The 22,953-nt window shown below is 41.6% G+C and overlaps 1 protein-coding gene across 12 annotated transcripts in view; it reads right to left on the bottom strand.

Annotated features, from left to right (window-relative positions):
* The window catches only part of LOC106579599 (histone-lysine N-methyltransferase 2C), a 339,418-nt gene that overhangs the window by 209,725 nt on the left and 106,740 nt on the right, over nucleotides 1-22,953 (bottom strand). For all 12 annotated transcript variants that reach the window (XM_014159658.3, XM_045702708.2, XM_082965973.1 and 9 more), the window contains exons 4-5: nucleotides 18,743-18,908; nucleotides 14,655-14,873 (exon numbers count right to left, since the gene is read on the bottom strand). In XM_014159658.3, coding sequence (XP_014015133.3) covers nucleotides 14,655-14,873; nucleotides 18,743-18,908 — 385 coding nt within the window. The remainder of the gene's footprint in view (nucleotides 1-14,654; nucleotides 14,874-18,742; nucleotides 18,909-22,953) is intronic.

Below are 22,953 nucleotides of genomic sequence, written 5' to 3'. Positions count from 1 at the left end.
TAATGTTTGGAGGAAAAAGGGGGATGCTTGCAAGCTGAAGAACACCATCCCAAACGTGAAGTACAGGGGTGGAGCATCATGTTGTGGGGGTGCTTTGCTGCAGGAGGGTCTGGTGCACTTTACAAAATAGATGGCATCATGAGATAGGAAAATGATGTGGATATATTGAAGCGACATCAGTCAGGAAGTTAAAGCTTGGTCGCAAATGGGTCTTCCAAATGGACAATGACTCCAAAGTTGTGGCAAAATGGCTTAAGGACAACAAAGTCAAGGTATTGGAGTGGCCATCACAAAGCCCTGACCTCAATCCTACAGAAGATTTGTGGGCAGAACTGAAAAAGCGTGTGCAAGGAGGCCTACAAACCTGACTCAGTTACACCAGCTGTCAGGAGGAATGGGCCAAAATTCACCCAACTTATTGTGGGAAGCTTGTGGAAGGCTACCCGAAACGTTTGACCCAAGTTAAATGATTTAAAGGCAATGCTACCAAATACTAATTGAGTCTATGTAAACTTCTGACCCACTGCGAACGTGATGAAAAAAATAAAAGCTGAAATAAAATAATTCTCTACTATTAACATTTCACATTCTTAAAGGAAAGTGGTGATCCTAACTGACCTAAGAGAGGGAATATTTACTTGGATTAAATGTCAGGAATTGTGAAAAACTGAGTTTAAATGTATTTGGCTAAGGTGTATGTAAACTTCCGTAAACAGGAAAAACGCCAAGGGGGCTCGAATACTTTTGCAAGGCACTGTATCTATCTATATATTAGGTGAAATACCACAGTGTTCCACCACCACAGCCAGATTTGTGACCGGTTGCCACAAGAAAAGGGCAACTAGTAGAGGACAACCACCATTGTAAATTAGGGCTGGGCGGTATACCGTATTTTATGATATACCGGTATTGATGCAGGGACCGGTTTGGGTTTTTACTTTACCTACTATAACGGTATTTGAATGTTTGGTTTGTTAAATGTGATACACCATGTGTAATGTCAATTTTTATAGTTTACTTCGCTACCTGAGTCATCTCTCTCTCTCTCCACTCTTTCTCTCCGTGCCACTTTCCAGACAGACCTAGCCACGCCCCGTAACTCAAGAAGCGCAAGAAGAAGTTAGCAACATGAAGTAGCCAAGAGAAAACATGCAATGTAGCCAAAGCTAATTGGCTCCCATAGGAAACACTTTAGTTCCTACGCTGTCACAATAACTCCTCCCTGGCATTTTAATTCATTGTCATCTCATTGTCAAAGTGCCCATATATTCTAACTATAGAATTAGAATAGTCATTCTATTTCCATGACTCCAACAGTTCTGCTCTAATTCGCAAGTCAAATGGCAATTGCAACATTTGGTTGAATATAAGTCCTAGATTATTTGCCCATATCGTGCAGCCCTACGTGGCAGTGTGGAAATTCTCAATTGAGCAGTGGTGTAAAGTACTTAAGTAAAAATACTTTCAAGTACTACTTAAGTTTTTTTTTGGTATCTGTACTTTAACATTTTTGACAACTGTTACTTTTACTTCACTACATTCCTAAAGAAATGCATGTACTTTTTACTCCAAACATTTTCCCTGACACCTAAAAGTACTCGTTACATTTTGAATGCTTAGCAGGACAGGAAAATGGTCCAATTCACGCACTTGTCAAGAGAACATCCCTGTTCATCTACTGCCTCTGATCTGGAGGACTCACTAAACACAAATGCTTTGTTTGTAAATTGTCTGAGTGTGCCCCTGGCTATCTGTAAACTTTTGAAAAAATAACTAGAAAATGTTGCCATCTGGTTTGCTTAATATAAGGAATTTGAAATTACTTTTACTTTTGATACATAAGTATATTTTATCATTTACATGTACTTTTGATACTTCAAGTATATTTAAAACCAAATACTTTTAAACTTTTACTCAAGTAGGATTTTACTGGGTGACATTCACATTAGTAATTTCTATTAATGTATCTTTACTTTTACTCAAGAATGACAAATTGGGTACTTTTTCCACCAATGCAATTGAGTGCAGGAAATTATAAAAGTCTTGAAATTTGTTTTGAAGTTGAATTGAACAGTATAAAACAATCAGAATGGAGAAAGACCCTAGGATCACTCACTACTCATAAAACAAATGTAGAACTTTTATTATTCAGAAACAAAACAAATACTGTCAAATACCGTCCAATTTTTTTAAAATACGGTGCCATATCGCCCAGCCCTATTGTAAATACCAATATTTATCGGTTAATTTATTTTCCCTTTCATACTTCAACTCATTTGCATATTGTTACAACATTGCCAATAATATTACAAGGGCTTGCTCCTACAATTGTTTACACTATATATTTTACCTCTTGGGGATGTCATTTGAAAACATAATGTTAACTTTCACTGCTATGTGGATGACACACAGCTGTACATTTCAATGCAACATGGTGAAGCCCCAAAATTGCCCTCGCTGGAAGCCTTTGTTTCAGACATAAGGAAGTGGATGGCTGCACACTTTCTACTTTTAAACTCGGACAAAACAGAGATGCTTCTTCTAGGTCCCAAGAAACAAAGAGATCTTCTGTTGATTCTGACAATTAATCTTGATGGTTGTACAGTCATCTCAAATAAAACTGTGAAGGACCTCGACGCTACTCTGGACCCTGATCTCTCTTTTGACGAACATATCAAGACTGTTTCAAGAACAGCTTTTTACATCTACTTAACATTGCAAAAATCTGAAATTTTCTGACCAAAAATGAATCCATGCTTTTGTTACTTCTAGGTTAGACTACTGCAATGCTCTACTTTCCGGCTACCCGGATAAAGCACTAAATAAACTTCAGTTAGTGCTAAATACGGCTGCTAGAATCCTGACAAGAAGCAAAAAAAGTGATCATATTACTCCAGTGCTAGCCTCCCTACACTGGCTTCCTGTTAAGGCAAGGTCTGATTTCAAGGTTTTACTGCTAACCTACAAAGCATTACATGGGCTTGCTCCTACCCATCTTTCCGATTTGGTCCTGCCGAACATACCTATACGTACGCTACGGTCACAAGACGCAGGCCTCCTAATTGTCCATAGAATTTCTAAGCAAACAGCTGGAGGCAGGGCTTTCTCCTATAGAGCTCCATTTTAATGGAATGGTCTGCCTACCCATGTGAGAGACGCAGACTCGGTCTCAACCTTTAAGTCTTTACTGAAGACCCATCTCTTCAGTAGGTCCTATGATTGAGTGCAGTCTGGCCCAGGAGTGTGAAGGTGAACGGAAAGGAACAATGAACTGCCCTTGCTGTCTCTGCCTGGCCGGTTCCCCTCTCTCCACTGGGATTCTCTGCCTCTAAACCAATAACAGGTGCTGAGTCACTGGCTTACTGCTGCTCTTCCATGCCGTCCCTAGGAGGGGTGCGTCACTTGAGTGGGTTGAGTCACTGACGTGGTCTTCCTGTCTGGGTTGGCGTCCCCCCTTGGGTTGTGCCGTGGCGGAGATCATTGTGGGCTATACTCGGCCTTGTCTCAGGATGGTAAGTTGGTGGTTGAAGATCTCTCTCTAGTGGTGTGGGGGCTGTGCTTTGGCAAAGTGGGTGGGGTTATATCCTGCCTGTTTGGCACTGTCCAGGGTATCATCAGATGGGGCCACAGTGTCTCCTGAACTCCTGTCTCAGCCTCCAGTATTTATGCTGCAGTAGTTTGTGTATCAGTCTGTTATATCTGGAGTATTTCTCCTGTCTTATCCGGTGTCCTGTGTGAATTTAAGTATGCTCTCTCTTTCTCTCTCTCTCAGAGGACCTGAGCCCTAGGCCCATGCCTCAGGACTACCTGGCATGATGACTCCTTGCTGTCCCCAGTCCACCTGGCTGTGCTGCTGCTCCAGTTTCAACTGTTCTGCCTGCGGCTATGGAACCCTGACCTGTTCACCGGACGTGCTACCTGTCCCAGACCTGCTGTTTTCAACTCTCTAGAGACAGCAGGAGTGGCTATGAAAAGCCAACTGACATTTACTCCTGAGGTGCTGACCTGTTGCACCCTCGACAACTACTGTGATTATTATTATTTGACCATGCTGGTCATTTATGAACATTTGTACATCTTGGCCATGTTCTGTTATAATCTCGGCACAGCCAGAAGAGGACTGGCCACCCCTCATAGCCTAGTTTCTTCCTAGGTTTTGGCCTTTCTAGGGAGTTTTTCCTAGCCACCGTGTTCCTACACCTGCATTGCTTGCTGTTTGGGGTTTTAGGCTGGGTTTCTGTACAGCACTTTGAGATATCAGCTGATCTAAGAAGGGCTATATAAATACATTTGATTTGATATGTCTATATTCTTTTAACTTTTGTGAGTGTAATTTGATTGTTTATATCCCTTTTGTTTCTTGTTTATTTCACTTGCTTTGTCAATGTAAACATATGTTTGCCATGCCAATAAAGCCCACTGAATTCCGAGACAGAGGGGGCAGCGACAGAGAGCGAGAACAAAGAGAGAGAAATAAACATGTAAAGAAAGAAAAACATGGGAAAAGAGCAAAAACTAGCAAGGGAAATAGCGACAGCATGAGCGAGCGGAGAGGTGACAGAGAGAAGAGAATTTGACAGGGACAGAGGACGAAGAGCGACAGAGAGAGATCAGAAAGACAAATTGAATCGAAATTTAATTGCGACAGAGAGAACATAGACACAGAACAAACATCGGCCAGGGCTGGAGAAGCTGGTAGGGCCTGCCAGTGAAATCCTTGCTTTTCCTTCATGGATTTCTCTCCTCTACCCCTCCATCAAGTGACTAATCATTGCGCACCACATTAATTGACCCAAATTGAATTCTAGCGCCTGGGTTCATTAGCATGCGCTTATTTATTTGGGTCACAGTACTCCAGCTCTCTTCCTCCCTCTTTCCATTCCTCAAACAATGCATAATAGGGGAGAACACTCACTTGTTTGATGGAGAAACTTGGACACAGGGGTTAATCTGTTTCCAGCCAGTGAGCGACAAAGCCCTGGGTAATATTCATTACAGTATACTGTAGGAAAAGGTTTTGCAAGGGAAAAAAATGCATTTCTTATTGGACTAGTTCAAATAATCCCTCACTGTTTAAGTCAGTTTTCTTCTGTTTGGTGCCTAATAAATATGACCCTGAAGAATATTTGAGTAATTATTTCACTTATTTAGGTCCAGCAGCTTCTCTGGTGGGAGTCTGGGAGAAGTCTTCAATCTTTAAGCATAACAAATATGCTTACTATTTATTTACCACATTCCATCACCAAGAGGTAGGTATTGCCTTGCAAAAGTATTCAGAACCCTTTGATTGTCACATTTTGTGTTACAAAGTGGGATTCATATTGATTTAATAACGTTTTGTCAACAAATCTACACAAAATACTCTAATGTCAAAGTGGAAGAGGAATTAACATTATTTTACGTTTAATAGAAGTTAACTAAAATAGTCATTGCATAAGTATTCAGCTCCCCGAATCAATAAAAAAATGTTTTTCAAACTTATGGGCGATCCACGATATATATCTACATGGTTTAAATCTTCTCTCTAAATAAGCTTTGTTGTACAATTAAAAGGTCAAATACACTGTAAAACACACTTTAAAAAAACAGTCAGCAATAAGCTAATGAATTCAACGCTTGGGAAATTATACCTTGGCTGAATATACGCCTTCCACAACCATAAGACCCACTAATTAATTAATTTATTTTATCAAAATAGTTGTACCTGCTTTTTTTTGCAATAATCACTGATCTGGCTTTCAAGTCTATGAAAATGCCCTTTTTGTTAAATTTAACCAGAACCTTGCACATTCACTAATAATGTAGCTGGCACTATAGAAAATTAACATTGGTCTCATAATCAATGTCTAAAGCACAAGCCCGAGTGCTAGTAAGTAGCCAGCTAATATTTTTATTTCAAGTTTAGCTAACTTGGATCTAGGTATAATTTCACAAGCTCTGAATTCAGCTAACAAGGCAAAACAGTTGAATTGTTCTGTCCGCCTCCAACTGTTTGAACAGCATGCTAGCCTGTCCACTTTGTTCACATGTTGAAATCAAGTGGCCTGCCTTATTTCTCAGAATGAAAATAAGTTGTAAATTCCTTAAAGGTTTTATACTAATTGCACGTTTATAAAACAGACTAAACAGCTAATATAACTATCTTTATTTGACAATAATGCTGCTAGCGACACGTGGACAGTAAAGCTCACGCGACAAACTGAGCATTACTTTTCCAGAATGAAAGTTCATTGATGCATTCGTTTTAGTAGTGTCTGGTCTGCTCAAAATTTGAAGAGTTTAAACATATACGGGGGTATGGTTCGAAGGTTAACTTCTCTATTACAGTAAAATAATGGTCTCCATGTGTTACGTTGTCCACATGACCGATTCAGTTGGACCAAACCTCAAATAGCGAGTTGAAACCGGATGTCAGAGAGGAAGAAGTGATCTCTCATCTTTGTAGTTGTGAGTGGAAGGGGCATGGCAGAAAGAGGCGAAACGAGAGGTTTCACTCTCGCCAAAATAAGCCCAATGCTTTTCTCTGCACTTATTTTTAACCTAAACTTGTCTGTCGCATGTCTTTGGGACTACGACTCCCATTTTTAGGGCGGAGACATTAAGCATCTCATCATTATAGACAGATCTCTGGTGTAAATGGGAAGGTGCACAGCACAGAAGGAGCGAACGAGACCAAGAAGACAAGATGAGAACAAGCAGACAAACACTCATAAAAACAACAACAAAAAAATCTGCGATACAGGCATTTGGAATATGTTGCAAAAACAAATTATCAACTTAATTCGATATATCGCCAAAGCCTAGTTTGCACACCTGGATCGTGCAATATTTGCCCATTATTCTTTTAAAATTGTTCAAGCTCTGTCAAGATGTTGGAGATAATGGCTAGACAGCAATTCAAGTCTTGCCATAGATATTCAAGCAGATATAACTAACTTTGCCACTCAGGAACATTCACTGTCTTCTTGGTTAGCAACTCCAGTGTAGATTTGGCCTTGTGTTAAGTTATTGTTCTGCTGAAAGGTGAATTCCCCACCCAGTGTCTGGTGTAAAGCAGACTGAAGCAGGTTTTCCTCTAGGATTTTGCCTGTGCTTAGCTGCATCCCATTTCTTTTGATCCTGAAAAACTCCCCAGTTTGGCTAATGTCAAGCACACCCATACCATGATGCAGCCACCACCATGCTTGAAAATCAGGAGGCAGTTAACTCAACGATGTGTTGGATTTGCCCCAAACATTAGGCTTTGCATTTAAGACAAAATTGCTGTGTCTTATGTTGTTGCAGTATTACTTTAGTGCCTTGTTGCATACAAGACGCATGTTTTGGAATATTTTATATTCTGTAAAATTGTTCTCTTCTTTTCACTCTGTCATTTAGGTCATTTTCGTGGAGTCACTACAATGTTGATCCAACCTCAGTTTTCTACCATCACAGACATTGAACTCTGTAGCCGTTTTAAAATCACCAATGGCCTTGTCGTAAAATCCCTGAGCAGTTTCATTCCCATCCTGCAGCTCAGAAGAACAATTATGTTTGATGTGTGTTGGTGATTGAATACATAATCCACAGCATAATTATTAACTTGACCATGCTTAAAGAGATATTCAATGTCTGATTTTTTGTAAAAAAAAATCATTACATGAGTTGTTAAGCCAAATTTTACTCCTGAACGAATTTAGGCCTAAAGGGGCTGAATACTTCCACTTTAGGTATACCTTTTTATTTACAGTATCAACAAAAACATTTACATAGATAAAATACAGTACATACAATGACAAACTACCAGTCAAAAGTTTGGACACACCTACTCATTCCGTGACTTTTCTTTATTTTTACTATTTTCTACACTGTAGAATAATAGTGAAGAGATCAAGACTATGAAATAACACAAATGGAATTATATAGTACCCAAAAAAGTGATAAATCTAAATATATGTGAGATTCTTCAAAGTAGCCATCCTTTGCATTGATGACATCTTTGCACACTTGGCAACCTCTCAACCAGCTTCACCTGGAACGCTGCAGAATGCTGTGCTAGCCATGCTGGTTAAGCGTGCCTTGAATTCTAAATAAATCACCAACAGTGTCACCAGCAAAGCACCCCCACACCATTACACCACCTCCTTCATGCTTCACGATGGGAACCACACATGCGGAGATCACCCGTTCACCTACTCTGCATCTCACAAAGACAGCACAGTTGGAATCAAAAATCACAAATTTGAGCTCATCAGACCAAAGGACAGATTTCCACCGGTCTAATGTCCATTGCTCATGTTTCTTGGCCTAAGTCAGTCTCTTCTTCATATTGGTGTCCTTTAGTAGTGTATTCTTTGCAGCAATTCAAAAATGAAGGCCTGATTCACAGAGTCTCTTCTGAACAGTTGATGTCGAGAGATGTGTTACTTGAATTCAAGCATTTATTTGGGCTGTAATTTCCGAGGCTGGTAACTCTAATGAACTTTTCCTCTGCAGCAGAGGTAACTCTGGGTCTTCCTTTCCTGTGGCGGTCCTCATGAGAGCCAGTTTCATCATAGCGCTTGATGGTTTTTGCGACTGCACTTGAAGAAACTTTCAAAGTTCTTGAAATGTTCTGTATTGACTGACCTTCATGTCTTAAAGTAATGATGGACTGTCGTTTCGCTTTGCTGATTTGAGCTGTTCTTGCCATATGGACTTGGTCTTTTACAAAATAGGGCCATCTTCTGTATACCACATAACACAACTGATTGGGTCAAAAGCATTAAGGAAAGAAATTCCGACTTTTAACAAGGCACAACTGTTAACCTGTTAGGGCTAGGGGGCAGCATTTGCACGTCTGGATAAAAAAAATGTACCCGATTTAATCTGGTTACTAATCCTACCCAGTAACTAGAATATGCATATACTTATTATATATGGATAGAAAACACTCTAAAGTTTCTAAAACTGTTTGAATGGTGTCTGTGAGTATAACAGAACTCATTTGGCAGGCAAAACCCTGAGACATTTTCTGACAGGAAGTGGATACCTGATGTGTTGTATTGACTTTAAACCTATCCCATTGAAAAACACAGAGGCTGAGGAATATTTTGGCACTTCCTATTGCTTCCACTAGATGTCACCAGCCTTTACAAAGTGTTTTGAGTCTTCTGGAGGGAGATCTGACCGAACAAGAGCCATGGAACGATGATGTCCCATTAGACACCTGGCGCGCGAGTTCATGTTGGGTACCCTCGTTCCAATACGTTATAAAAGAGTATGCATTCGTCCACCTTGAATATTATTCATGTTCTGGTTAAAAAAGGCCCTAATGATTTATGCTATACAACGTTTGACATGTTTGAACGAACGTAAATATATTTTTTCCCCTCGTTCATGACGAGAAGTCCGGCTGGCTTAGATCATGTGCTAACAAGACGGAGATTTTTGGACATAAATGATGAGCTTTTTTGAACAAAACTACATTCGTTATGGACCTGTGATACCTGGAAGTGACATCTGATGAAGAGAATCAAAGGTAATGGATTATTTACATAGTATTTTCGATTTTAGATCTCCCCAACATGACGTCTAGTCTGTATCGCAACGCGTATTTTTCTGGGCGCAGTGCTCAGATTATTGCAAAGTGTGATTTCCCAGTAAGGTTATTTTTAAATCTGGCAAGTTGATTGCGTTCAAGAGATGTAAATCTATAATTCTTTAAATGACAATATAATATTTTACCAATGTTTTCTAATTTGAATTATTTAATTTGTGACGCTGACTTGACTGCCGGTTATTGGAGGGAAACGATTTCCTCAACATCAATGCCATAGTAAAACGCTGTTTTTGGATATAAATATGAACTTGATAGAACTAAAAATGCATGCATTGTCTAACATAATGTCCTAGGAGTGTCATCTGATGGAGATTGTAAAAGGTTAGTGCATCATTTTAGCTGGTTTTATGGTTTTGGTGACCCTGTCTTTGACTTGACAAAACATTACACACAACTCTTGTAAATGTACTGTCCTAACATACTCTAAATTTATGCTTTCGCCGTAAAACCTTTTTGAAATCGTAAAACGTGGTTAGATTAAGGAGATGTTTATCTTTCAAATGGTGTAAAATAGTTGTATTTTTGAAAAATTTGAATTTTGACATTTATTTGGATTCAAATTTGCCGCTCTTGAAATGCACCTGCTGTTGATGGAGTGCACCACGGGTGGCACGCTAGCGTCCCACCTAGCCCATAGAGGTTAATTGAAATGCACTCCAGGTGACTACCTCATGAAGCTGGTTGAGAGAATGCCAAGAGTGTGCAAAGCTGTCATCAAGGTGAAGGATGGTTACTTTATAGAATCTCAAATATATTTGGTTTGTTTCACACTTTTGATTACTACATGATTACACATGTGTTATTTCATAGTTGATGTCTTCACTATTATTCTACAATGTAGAAATAGTAAAAATTAAGGAAAACCCTTGAATGAGAAGGTGTCCAAACTTTTGACTGGTATTGTATATTCTTCCACTTTGACAGAGTATTTTGTGTAGATTGTTGACAAAAATCCATTAAAATGTGAAGAAATCCAAGTGCTCACAAGAGTGATGCTTCTACCATATAATCATGATGAAATCAACATCTCCATGATGCATGGAAAAAAACTACCACATCAACGAACACACACCGACAAGTCTGTATGGGACAGCGTGCGAAGGAACACAGCAAGGGGGTCGACGCAAAACTCAGTCTCCCTATGTAGCAATGCCATCGTTTGACCATCCAAATCGATTACACTGCATCGCATATACAGGGCCTTCGGAAAGTACTCAGACCTCTTGACTTTTTCCACATTTTGTTACGTTACAGCCTTATTCTAAAATGTATTAAATTAAAATAATTCCTCAGCAATCTACACACAAAAATATACACACACACACACATCTATACATACATATACATTTGCCAACATTTTGAAAAACCTGTTCTCACTGTTATTATGGGGTATTGTGTGTAGATTGCTGAGGAATTATTTTAATAATAAAAAAGATATCTTATTTACATAAGTATTCAGGCATTTTGTTATGAGACTTGAAATTGAGCTCAGGTGCATCCTGTTCCCATTGAACATCCTTGAGATGTTTCTACAACTTGTCCACCTTTGGTAAATTCAATTGTTTGGACATCATTTGGAAAGGCACATACATCTATACAAAAATGTCCCACAGTTGACAGTGCATGTCAGAGCAAAAACCAAGCCATGAGGTCGAAGGAATTGTCCGTAGAGCTCCGAGACAGGATTGTGTCGAGGCACAGATCAGGGGAAATGTACGAAAACATTTCTGCAGCATTGAAGGCACCCAAGTGGCCTCCATCATTCTTAAATGGAAGAAGTTTGGAACCATCAAGACTCTTCCTAGAGCTGGCCGCCTGGGCAAACTGAGCAATCGAGGGAGAAGGGCCTTCGTCAGGGAGGTGACTAAGTGTAACGGTGTGCGCTGAGAGTCGGGAAGCAAGTTCAGGGAGTGAGTGCTTTAATAAATAAACGTAACATAATACAAAACAAAAACCCACGAACAACACACAGACATGACACAGAAACAATGACGCCTGGGGAAGTAACCAAATGGAGTGACATATACAGGGAAGGTAACCAGGGAAGTGATAGAGTCCAGGTGAGCGTAACGATGGTGGCAGGTGTGCACCATAAAGAGCAGCCTGGTGACCTAGAGGCCGAAGAGGGAGCACACGTGACACAAAGAACCTGATGGGAAAACCTTCCAGAAGGACAACCATCTCTGCAGCACTCCACCAACTCAGGCCTTTATTGCAGAGTGGCCAGACGAAAGCAACTCCTCAGTAAAAGGCACGACAGGCCGATGGAGTTTGCCAAAAGGCACCTAAATACTCTCAGACCATGAGAAACAAGATTCTCTGGACTGATGACACCAAGATTTAACTCTTTGGCCTGAAAGCTAAACACCTTCGTCCGCTTTGAGGACAACACAGTGCCACCGACGCGGCCGCTAGCAAGGACTGTGGGCTCTCCTTCTCCATGGCCCACGTGAGTAAAACATTGACGTGTTTTAACCCTTTGCAAGGCTGCCGGCCCAGATGGCATCCCTAGCCGCGTCCTCAGACCATGCGCAAACCAGCTGGCTGGCGTGTTTACGGACATATTCAATCTCTCCCTATCCCAGTCTGCTGTCCCCACTTGCTTCAAGATGTCCACCATTGATTTCTTGGGTACAGGAACAAACTGAACTCAATGACTATCGCCCTGTAGCACTCACTTCTGTCATCATGAAGTGCTTTGAGAAACCTCTACCTTACCGGACACCCTAGACATACTTCAATTTGCTTACCGCCACAATAGATCAACAGATATTGCAATCGCACTCCACGCTGGCCTATCTCATCTGGAGGAATACCCAAGTAAGAATGCTGTTCATTGACTATAGCTCAGCATCAACACCATAGTACCATCCAAGCGCATCATTAAGCTCGGGGCCCTGGGTCTGAACCCTGCCATGTGCAACTGGGGTCCTGAAGGGCCGCCCCCAGGTGGTGAAGGTAGGAAACACCACTTCACTGATCCTCAACACAGGGGCCCCACAAGGGTGCGTGCTCAGCCCCCATCTGTACTCCCTGTTCACCCATGACTGCGTGGCCACGCTCACCTCCAACTCAATCATCAAGTTTGCAGGCGACACAACAGTAGTTGGCCTGATTACCAACAACGACAAGACAGCCAACAGGGAGGATGGGAGTGCCCTGGGACAGTGGTGCCACGAAAATAACCTCTCACTCAACGTCAAAAAAACTAAGGAGACGATCGTGGACTTCAGGAAACAGCAGAGGGAGCACGCCCTTAGCCACATCGACGGGACCGCAGTGGAGAAGGTGGAGCGCTTCAAGTTCCTCAGCGTACACATCACTGATGATCTGAAATGGTCCACTCACACAGACAGTGTGGTGAACAAGGTGCAACAGCACCTCTTCAACCTCAGGAGGTTAAATTTGTCTTGGCCCCTAAAACTTTTAGATGCACAATTGAGAGCATCCTGTCTGGCTGTGTCACCACCTGGTACGGCACCTGCGCCGCCGCAACCACAGGGCTCTCCAGAGGGTGGTGCGGTCTGCCCAATGCATCGCCAGGGGGGAAACTACCTGCCCTCCAGGACACCTACAGCACCCGATGTCATAGGAAAATCATCAAGGACATCGACCACCCAAGCCATGGCCTGTTCATCCAGAAGGCAAGGTCAGTACTGGTGCATCAAAGCTGGGACCGAGAGACTGAAAAACAGCTTCTTTCTCAAGGCCATCAGACTGTTATATAGCCATCACTAACCAGCTTCCACCCGGTTACGCAACCCTGGACCTTAGAGGTTGCTGCCCTATATACATTGAACTGGAATCACTGGCCACTTTAATAATGTTTACATACTGCTTTACTCATCTCATATGTACATACTATATTCTAGTCAATGCCACTACAACATTGCTCGATTTAATTTATATATTTCTTAATTCCATTATTTTAGATGTGTGTATTGTTGTTAGTTGTTAGATACTACTGCACTGTTGGAGCTAGGAACACAAGCATTTCGCTACACCCGCAATAACATCTGCTAAATATGTGACCAATAAAATGTTAGTAGATTTTTATTTGAAATCTCTGGAGACCTGAAAATAGCTGTGCAGCAACGATCCCCATCCAACCTGACAGAGCTTGAGAGGATCTGCAGAGAAGCATGGGAGAAACTCTACAAATACAGGTGTGCCAAGCTTGTAGAATCATACCCAAGAAGACTCGATGCCATAATCGCTGCCAAAAGGTGCTTCAAAGTACTGAGTAAAGGGTCTGAATACTTATGTAAATGTGTAATTTCAGTTTTTTATTTGTAATGAATTAAATAACATTTCTGAAAACCTGTTTTTGCTTTGTCATTATGGGGTATTGTGTAGTAATAGAAAAAATACATTATAGCCTTATTCTAAAATTGATTAAATGTAACAAAATGTGGAAAAATGTCAAGGGATCTGAATACTTTCCGAAGGCACTGTAATTAGACGTCTGCCAGTTTAGTTTTAACCACTTACCAGAGTTCAAAGGTCATAAAGGTTATTACACAGCACATCCTGGTAACATTGGACAGCAGCCAACGTGTGCGTCCACCCCCCACCCATCCCACTCAATTCTGGAGAAAAGTAGACCCACTTTCCCAGGTATAATTTCAGCTGTCATTTTCTCTCCAGCAAAATCAATGTCAATGGTGAAATCAAAGAGTCTCAGTAGCCCAAAAACGGTCATTAGGTCTACAGAGTCAAGCAGACATTTCTGTTCCCCTCCCAGCTCAAAATTAAGACGTGTCTAGGGCCCAATGACATCCTAGACTAGATAGAACTTACTGACACCATTTCCCACAAAAACGTTGTACTCTTGGGTCAATACTGGTGAATGGGAACTTGAGAGATTCAACATGGATTCAAGAGACTCAATACCACTAAAATAATCGACATTGCCAAGTTAAGATATCATAAACACCACCATCACAACGAAATCGCAAGTGTGAAATTGCCACTGCTAGCTGAATGGCCATTGTAAACCAACCCAACAGCTCTGAGTTACCCAAGATGTCATAAACCCAACAACTACATTACGTCAATATTTAAGGCAACTTACTTTTTAAGTCCCCTCCCGCTGTCGCGCTGCCCCGGGCTCTTGGTGTCGTGGTCGTCGTCTTGGAAGTCGTCCTCGTGGTAGTCGTCATCTTTCTCCGAGCTTCCGCGGCGGTTGCGGATGTGCAGAGGCACGTAGCCGGGCGTGGGGCCGAACACCATCAGGTCGCCCTGGCCCAGGAAACTCTTCTCCCCACTGTAGCAGAAGGCACACAGCTTTTCACTGGGGAAACATGGAAGAAACAGGGGTTAGGAAACAGGTAGTGTGCTGTATATAAAAGTACCATGTACATAAAATGGGTATATATGTAGAAGAAAGGCTGTAAAAAAACGAAAAAGATATGTCCTCCTAAGGGGGGGGGGGGGGGGTGGTGGATAGGTTAATAATAATATTACTAATAAAAAAAACTCAGGGGGGGTGGGGGGGGTCATCCCGCCTAAACAGACCTAATGGTTGAGAAACACTGCGCTAAAATCAAGCTCCATCTACATACCAACATTGGTTCAAAACACCTATAAGACAGTATCGTTTGACAACATCCATACAAAGACCTGCGCAGCCATATTGCTTTCAATCTGATACACTCCCAACATGAGGTAAATGCTGACAGCTACAGCAAAAAAAGAATCAAAAAAGGTATCAGAGATACAGTAAATATTTCAGATATTTGTTTTGGAAAAACCAGGTTGGTAATGATGTCCCCTGAGAACGCTGCATTTTATTCCAAATCCAAGAAGCCGTCTAACAGAATCCACAAAGCCGTCTAACCGATTGATCGACAGCAACATTTTTGAGTGGGGTATTAAGGGATTGGCTGCTTGTGCATAGTGCTGAACACACACACACACACACACACACACACACACACACACACACACACACACGGCCCTAGTAGGCAGTTAGAATAAAAGGGTCATGTCAGATAGATTTCATTTATACTAATCAAATATATAAACGCAACACGTAACAATTTCAACGATTTTACAGCTCATATAAGGAGCTTGTTTCGGTCAACTGAAATAAATAAATTATGCCCTGATCTATGGATTTCACATGACTGTGCAGGTTGCGCAGCCATGGGTGGGCCTGAGAGGGCATAGGCCCACCCACTTGGGAGCCAGGCCCAGCCAACCAGAATACGTTTTCCGACAAAAGTGCTTGATTAAAGACAGAAATAATCTTGAGTTTAATCAGCTGTCTGGTCTCAGACGATCCTGCAGGTGAAGAAGCCAGATGTGGAGGTCCTGGGCTAGAGTGGTTACACGTGGTCTGCGGTTGTGAGGCTAGTGGTACCTACGGCCTAATTATCTAAAACGATGTTGGAGATGGCTTATGGTAGAGAAATTAACATTAAATTATTTGGCAACAGCTCTGGTGGACATTCCTGCAGTCAGCATGCCAATTGCACGCTCCCTCAAAACTTGATGCATCTGTGGCATTGTGTTGTATGACAAAACTACACATTTTAGTGGCCTTTTATTGTCCCCAGCACAAGGTGCACCTGTGATATGAATATGCTGTTTAACCTGTCTGGGCTAGGGGGCAGTATTTTCTCGGCCGGATGAAAAACGTACCCATATTAAACGGCCTACTACTCGGGCCCAGGAACTAGAATATGCATATTAATAGTAGATTTGGATAGAAAACACTGAAGTTTCTAAAACTGTTTGAATGATGTCTGTGAGTATAACAGAACTCATATGGCAGGCCAAAACCTGAGAAAAATCTAAGCAGGATGTGGGAATTCTGGTGCTTGTAGTCCTTTCAAGTCATTGCCTATCGAACACAGTGACTTAGGGTTCATTTTGCACTTCCTAAGGCTTCCAGTAGATGTCAACAGTCTTTAGAAAGTTGTTTGAGGCGTCTATGCTGAACAGAGAGCGAACAGAGGAAGTTGGAAGTTGTTGACTCAGGAAAGTACTGGCGTTCATTGGCGCGCGTTCACGTGAGAGTTAGCTGTGTTCCAAAACGTTTTTCAAGACACTGGAATCGTCCGGTTGGAATATTATTGAAGTTCTAAGTGAAAAAGGCCCTAAAGATTGATGCTATACAACGTTTGACATGTTTGAACGAACGTAAATAGAACTTTTTTTGACTTTTCGTCGTGACAAACAACAAGGAGGTATTTGGACATAAATTATGGACTTTATCGAACAAAACATTTATTGTGGACCTGGGATTTCTGGAAGTGCCTTCTGATGAAGATCAAAGGTAAGTGAATATTTCCAATGCCATTTATGATTTTAGATGACTCCAAAATGGCGGGTATCTGTATTGCCTAGTGTATTTTTCTTAGCGCAGTACTCAGATTATTGCAGTGTGCTTTCCCCGTGAAACTTTTTTTAATCTGTCACAGCGTTTGCATAAAGGAGATGTTCATCTATAATTCTTTGAATAACAGTTTAATATTTTATCAACGTTTATGATGAGTATTTTTGTAAATTGTTGTGCTGATTCACCGGCAGTATTGGAGGCAAAATACTTTCTGAACATCACGCGCCAATGTAAAATGGGGTTTATGGATATAAATATGAACTTGATCGAACAAAAAATACATGTATTGTGTAACATGATGTCCTAGGAGTGTCATCTGATGAAGATCGTCAAAGGTTAGTGCATCATTTTAGCTGGTTTTCTGGTTTTTGTGACGCCTGTCCTTGCTAGGAAAATGGCTGTGTGCTTTTTCTTGTGTTGGAACTGTCCTAACATAATCTAACTTTATGCTTTCGCCATAAAGCCTTTTTGAAATCGGACAATGTGGTTACATTAAGGAGACGTGTACCTTTAAAATAGTTGTATGTTTGAGAACTTTGAATTATGACATTTTGTGGTTTTGAATTTGGTGCTCAGATTTTTCACTGGCTGTTGAATAGTGTGAATCGTGGGTGGGACGGTAGCATCCCACCTGCCCAAGAGAGGTTAATCAGCTTCTTGATATGCTACACCTGTCAGGTGGATGGATTATCTTGGCAAAGAAGAAATGCTCACTAACAGGGATGTAAACAAATTTGTGCACAACATTTTTGACAAATAAGCTTTTTGTGCGTATGGAACATTTCTGGGATCTTTAATTCCAGCTCATGAAACATGGGATGAACACTTTATTTGTTGTGTTTATATTTTTGTCAGTATAGGTTAACTGTTAGTCACCTATTCATTTATTTTCAGCACCACCATAGTATAGCCATCTGAAGTGCTCAGGTACCAAACACACCCAGAGCCTTTTTTTGTCAGCAACTAAAAAGTATGCATGTGAGTACATGTGTGTGCGACTTCCTGCCTCCCTCCACATGTTGCCGGGGCCTCTGTGCTGTACATTAGCGGGAGCACAATCTCTGCTAATTGGGACTAGAAAGAAAAAGCCCACCCCTTTTCCCCTCACCCCCTCCCTTTACTAATTACAGTAGCAGCCCTGCAGTCTGCAAGCTGCCAGGTTACCGCCGAGGGCCCTGAGACCTCTTTACCCAGCCTGCTTTTCCCCGCTACCCACAATCCCCGGCACTCAATTATTTTTGCTGCTCGTTCCCCTCCCCCCACCCGCCTCTCTACCTCCCTCGCTTACCTTCCCTGCACGCTTCCCCCTTCCACCTCCTCTCTCCTCACCGCGGTGGCTCACTCGAGCGTGCAAGCACACACATCCTCCTCCCTCCCCACCTCACACCCTCTCCCTGAAAAATACCCTATTTTCTTTGCTTGTTTCTCACTCTCTCAACACACACACTCTACCTCCCTCTCCACTCAGACTCGTTTTATAGGGTGCACAAACACCCATATACACACGCCTTGCAACCCAGCCACTGTTAACCACACACACAGTTCTCACTCGCCGCCGCCTCACACACACACACCATGTCTGAAACAGTCATTTTCTCGCTCTCTAATGGCTTCTATTTGATAGTCTCTCCTTCTCTGTACTGTGACCCTCTCCCTCCTCTGTCACACGCTCTCTGAGAATGGCTAGAATTTCAGTCTCTTATTGGAATCTAATTTGCCTTTTTACTACCCTGCTACCTTATTCTGTCCATCTTGCATACAGACACCTCTATATCAATTTGTACCCCCTCTACTCCAACCACACTGCCCCTCCTTACCGGATTTTGGCGTGCTCCAGGGCCGAGGCAGAGGATCCTGCTGAGTCCTCCGACACAGAGCGCTGGAATAGTGGCGAAAGGGGTCTGCCGTCCCTGGGGCTGGGAACAGGGCTGGACAACAGGGGCACGATGACCTCCTCAACATCCAGGACCAGCTCCTTAACTTCTGTGGGTAAAGAGGGGGTAGAGGTTACAATGTTATTCATTGATACACTCCAAGACAGAATGTTTATTGAATTGAACAGACCATTTAGCCAATGGACGGCAGTAGTGTTTACTCCCAAATGATCATAATCCAATTCAAACTAGCATAATGTTTCTCTTTGGTTACCCCGTTGATGTGTTTCTCTTTGGTAACACCGTTGACATGGGCCACAACACATTGAAAAGAAACCTGGTTTAGTTTCACTTAGGGCTCTTTTAGTCACTGGATGTAAAAGAACACGACGCATGATCTTTTTGTTGTGACATGAATTGCCAGACTATGCAAACAGAGTTCATTCAATTAAAAACCATTATCTATGCAAAACTAACCCCTCACCTGCCAGTCAAGGCTCAGCACAACTGGCACCCTGGGTTATTCATTAGGCACCAAACAGAGGAAAACCAGCTAAGAAATGCTTATTTTTGTTCTGTTGCAAAACGTTTTAAAACATTTTCCATTGCAAGCCCTAATGAACACGACCTTGTTTTCTCCAGCAAACAAACAAACTTTCTTTGCGCAAGTGTTACTAAAAGCAACAGTGAGATTGTATGGGTTTAGTGAATGCTTTGAGCTCTGGCAACCCTTTCAGGATGAGAAAGACTGAAATCCAGTCAATTCATCTCAAAATCACCGTCTGAAATAGTCACAACAACATGTCTGGGCAAAAGGAGATGACGTGACCTTTAAAGCGACAAAAAAAAATAATAATGTTCTCGCTCGCTGAAGAGTTGCCCACACAGCAGTTCAGAGACAATAATGTCAGACCGAAATGGTTGGGAATTGTGTTTTTTCGAAACTTTACGTCAATGGGATAGACAGGCAAATAACATTTATCAACAATGCCTGCCACTGTTGGCGTCTATGGTCAGCATGCTTTCTGCCTGGCAACATTCAATACCTTAGCTAGTAAGTACACTTCCATTTTGATTATTCATTTTCAATAGGGTAAGATGGGGCTGAAGCCCTGAAAAAAATAGGCAGGGCTCGACATACAGGGCTGCCTGCCAGCCATGGAAGTTTCTGGAAACCATCCGAGCCAGTCAAGCATTCAAATCAGTGGCCCACCTTAGGCCAGCGAAAAAAAATATTGTAGCAATGCTATTTTCAATCTAGGTTATATGGCTGTGATAAAAAACAAAAATGGACGATTTTGCCCAAGTTATTACTTCGATATGTAGATTATTTATCACGCCTGCCGTAGAGGTAAATAGTTTGAGCGGAAATATCACCTATCGGGCAGCAAGTGTGTGCAGCTCTCAAATAGCTGGTTGTTACATGGATTGGCTCATATAAGAATGACAATGGTTGGGGTAAGAAAGCGGTATGAAATATGTTCCAAGTCATGATATCTACCAGTAAATGCTAAGACAAGAATGGGTATGCAAACCAAGTATATAAAAATTTGATCCGATGTCTTAGTTGAATATTTGTGATGCGCAATTCAGTCCTCATGCGCTAGCATGATGAAACAGTTATTTCTAAAGGCTTTCACCAAAACAAAATGCTAAGTACTAAGATTGCGCCGGAAGGGATGGCTGCCGTTTTATGGGCTCATAACCAACCGTGCTATTTTGTTTGTTTTTTCTCATTATTTGTAACTTATTTTGTACATAATGTTGCTACTACCGTCTCTTAAGACCGAAAAGAGCTTCTGGACATCAGAACAGCGATTACTCACCTTTAACTGGACAAATCATTTTTCTTTAATGAGTTGGACAAGAGGGATTTACTCCAGACACCTGAACAGGCCCTCATCGCCGTCATTCGCAGGACAAAGAGATGGAGGTTTCGCGGAAGGAGATCGGGATGCCTTGTGAGGATCCAGTGACGAGCGGCTAATCTGCCTTTGCCATCGGTACTATTGGCCAACATACAATCGCTGGAAAATAAAGTGGACGAACTACGTATAACCTACCAACGGGACATTAAGAACTGTAATATGTTATGTTTCACCAAGTCGTGGCTGAACGACAACATGAAAAACATACAGCTGGAGAGTTAAACAGTATAGGCAGGATAGAACAGCAGCCTCTATTAAGACAAGGGGTGGCAGTCAATGTATATTTGTAAACAACTGGTGCACGGTATCTAAGGAAGTCTTGAGGTGTTGCTCCCCTAAGGTAGAGTATCTCATGATAAGCTGTAGACCACACTATCTACAGTAGCTTGTGAAAGTATTCATCCCCCTTGGCATTTTTCCTATTTTATTGCCTTACAACCTGGAATTAAAATTTATTTTTGGGGAGTTTGTATCATTGGATTTACACAACATGCCTACCACTTTGGAGATGAAAAATATTTTCTCTTGTGAAACAAACAAGAAATGACAAATAAACTGAAAACTTGAGCATGCATAACTATTCACCCCCCAAAGTCAATACTTTGTAGAGCCACCTTTTGCAGCAATTACAGCTGCAAGTGTCTTGGGGTATGTCTCTATAAGCTTGGCACATCTAGCCACTGGGATTGTTGCCCATTCTTCAAGGCAAAAACTGCTCCAGCTCCTTCAAGTTGGATGGGTTCAGCTGGTGTACAGCAATCTTTAAGTCATGCCACAGATTCTCAATTGGATTGAGGTACGAGCTTTGACTAGGCCATTCCAAGACATTTAAAATGTTTCCCCTTAACTTCTTTGTGATAGGGGGCAGTATTTTCACGTCCGGATGAAAAGCGTGCCCAGAGTAAACTGCCTGCTACTCAGGCCCAGAAGCTAGGATATGCATATTAGGGTTAAGAGGTTTGTAGTTTTTCAAGTGATTGCCTATCCAATATACAGTGTAAATGGGGTTAGATTGCACTTCCTAAGGCTTCCACTAGATGTCAGTCTTTAGAAAGTTGTTTCAGGCTTCTATTGTGAAAAGGGAGCGAATAAGACCACTCACAGTAGATGGCTCAGCTGAAAGCCATAAGTTGTTGATCGCGCGCGGCCGTGAACGCAAACTCCGTTCCCTTTCCTTCCTAAAGACAAAGGAATTGTCCGGTTGGAATGTTATTGAAGATTTATGATAAAAACATCCTAAAGATTGATTCTATACATCGTTTGACATGTTTCTACGAACAGTAATGGAACTTTGACTTTTCGTCTGGACTTGTGCCTTGCGCGTTTGGATTAGTGAACTAAACGCGAACAAAAAGGAGGTATTTGGACATAAAGGTGAACTTTATCGAACAAAACAAACATTTATTGTGGAACTGGGATTCCTGGGAGTGCATTCCGATGAAGATCAAAAGGTAAGTGAATATTAATAACGCTATTTCTGACTTTTGTTGACTCCACAACATGGCGGGTATCTGTATAGCTTGTTTTGGTGGCTGAGCGCTGTACTCAGATTATTGCATGGTGTGCTTTCGCCGTAAAGCTTTTTTGAAATCTGACACAGCGGTTGCATTAAGGAGAAGTTTCTTTAATCCTATGTATAACACTTGTATCTTTCATTAAAGTTTATGATGAGTATTTCTGTAAATTGATGTGGCTCTCTGCAAATTCACCGGATGTTTTGGAGGCAAAACGTAACGCGCCAATGTAAACTGAGATTTTTGGATATAAATTTGAACTATATTGAACAACACATACATGTATTGTATAACATGAAGTCCTATGAGTGCCATCTGATGAAGATCAAAGGTTAGTGATTCATTTTCTCTATTTCTGCTTTTTGTGACTCCTCTCTTTGGCTGGAAAATGGCTGTGTTTTTTGTGACTAGGCGCTGACCTAACATAAATCGCATGGTATGCTTTCGCAGTAAAGCCTTTTTGAAATTGGACACTGTGGTTGGATTAACAAGAAGTTTCTTTAAAATGGTGTATAATACTTGTACGTTTCAGGAATTTTTATTATGAGATTTCTGTTTCAATTTCGCGCCCTGCAGTTTCACTGGCTGTTGTCGAGGTGGGACGCTAGTGTCCCACATATCCCAGAGGTTAAACCACTCGAGTGTTGCTTTAGCAGTATGCTTAGGGTCATTGTCCTGCTGGAAGGTGAACCTCCGTCCCAGTCTCAAATCT

The sequence above is a fragment of the Salmo salar genome, chromosome 19 (assembly GCF_965601325.2).
Source record: "Salmo salar chromosome 19, fSalSal1, whole genome shotgun sequence".
Classification (NCBI taxonomy): Eukaryota; Metazoa; Chordata; class Actinopteri; order Salmoniformes; family Salmonidae; genus Salmo; species Salmo salar.
The sequence above is the reverse complement of the archived record's forward strand: the minus strand, read 5'-3'. Positions and strand labels throughout refer to the sequence as shown.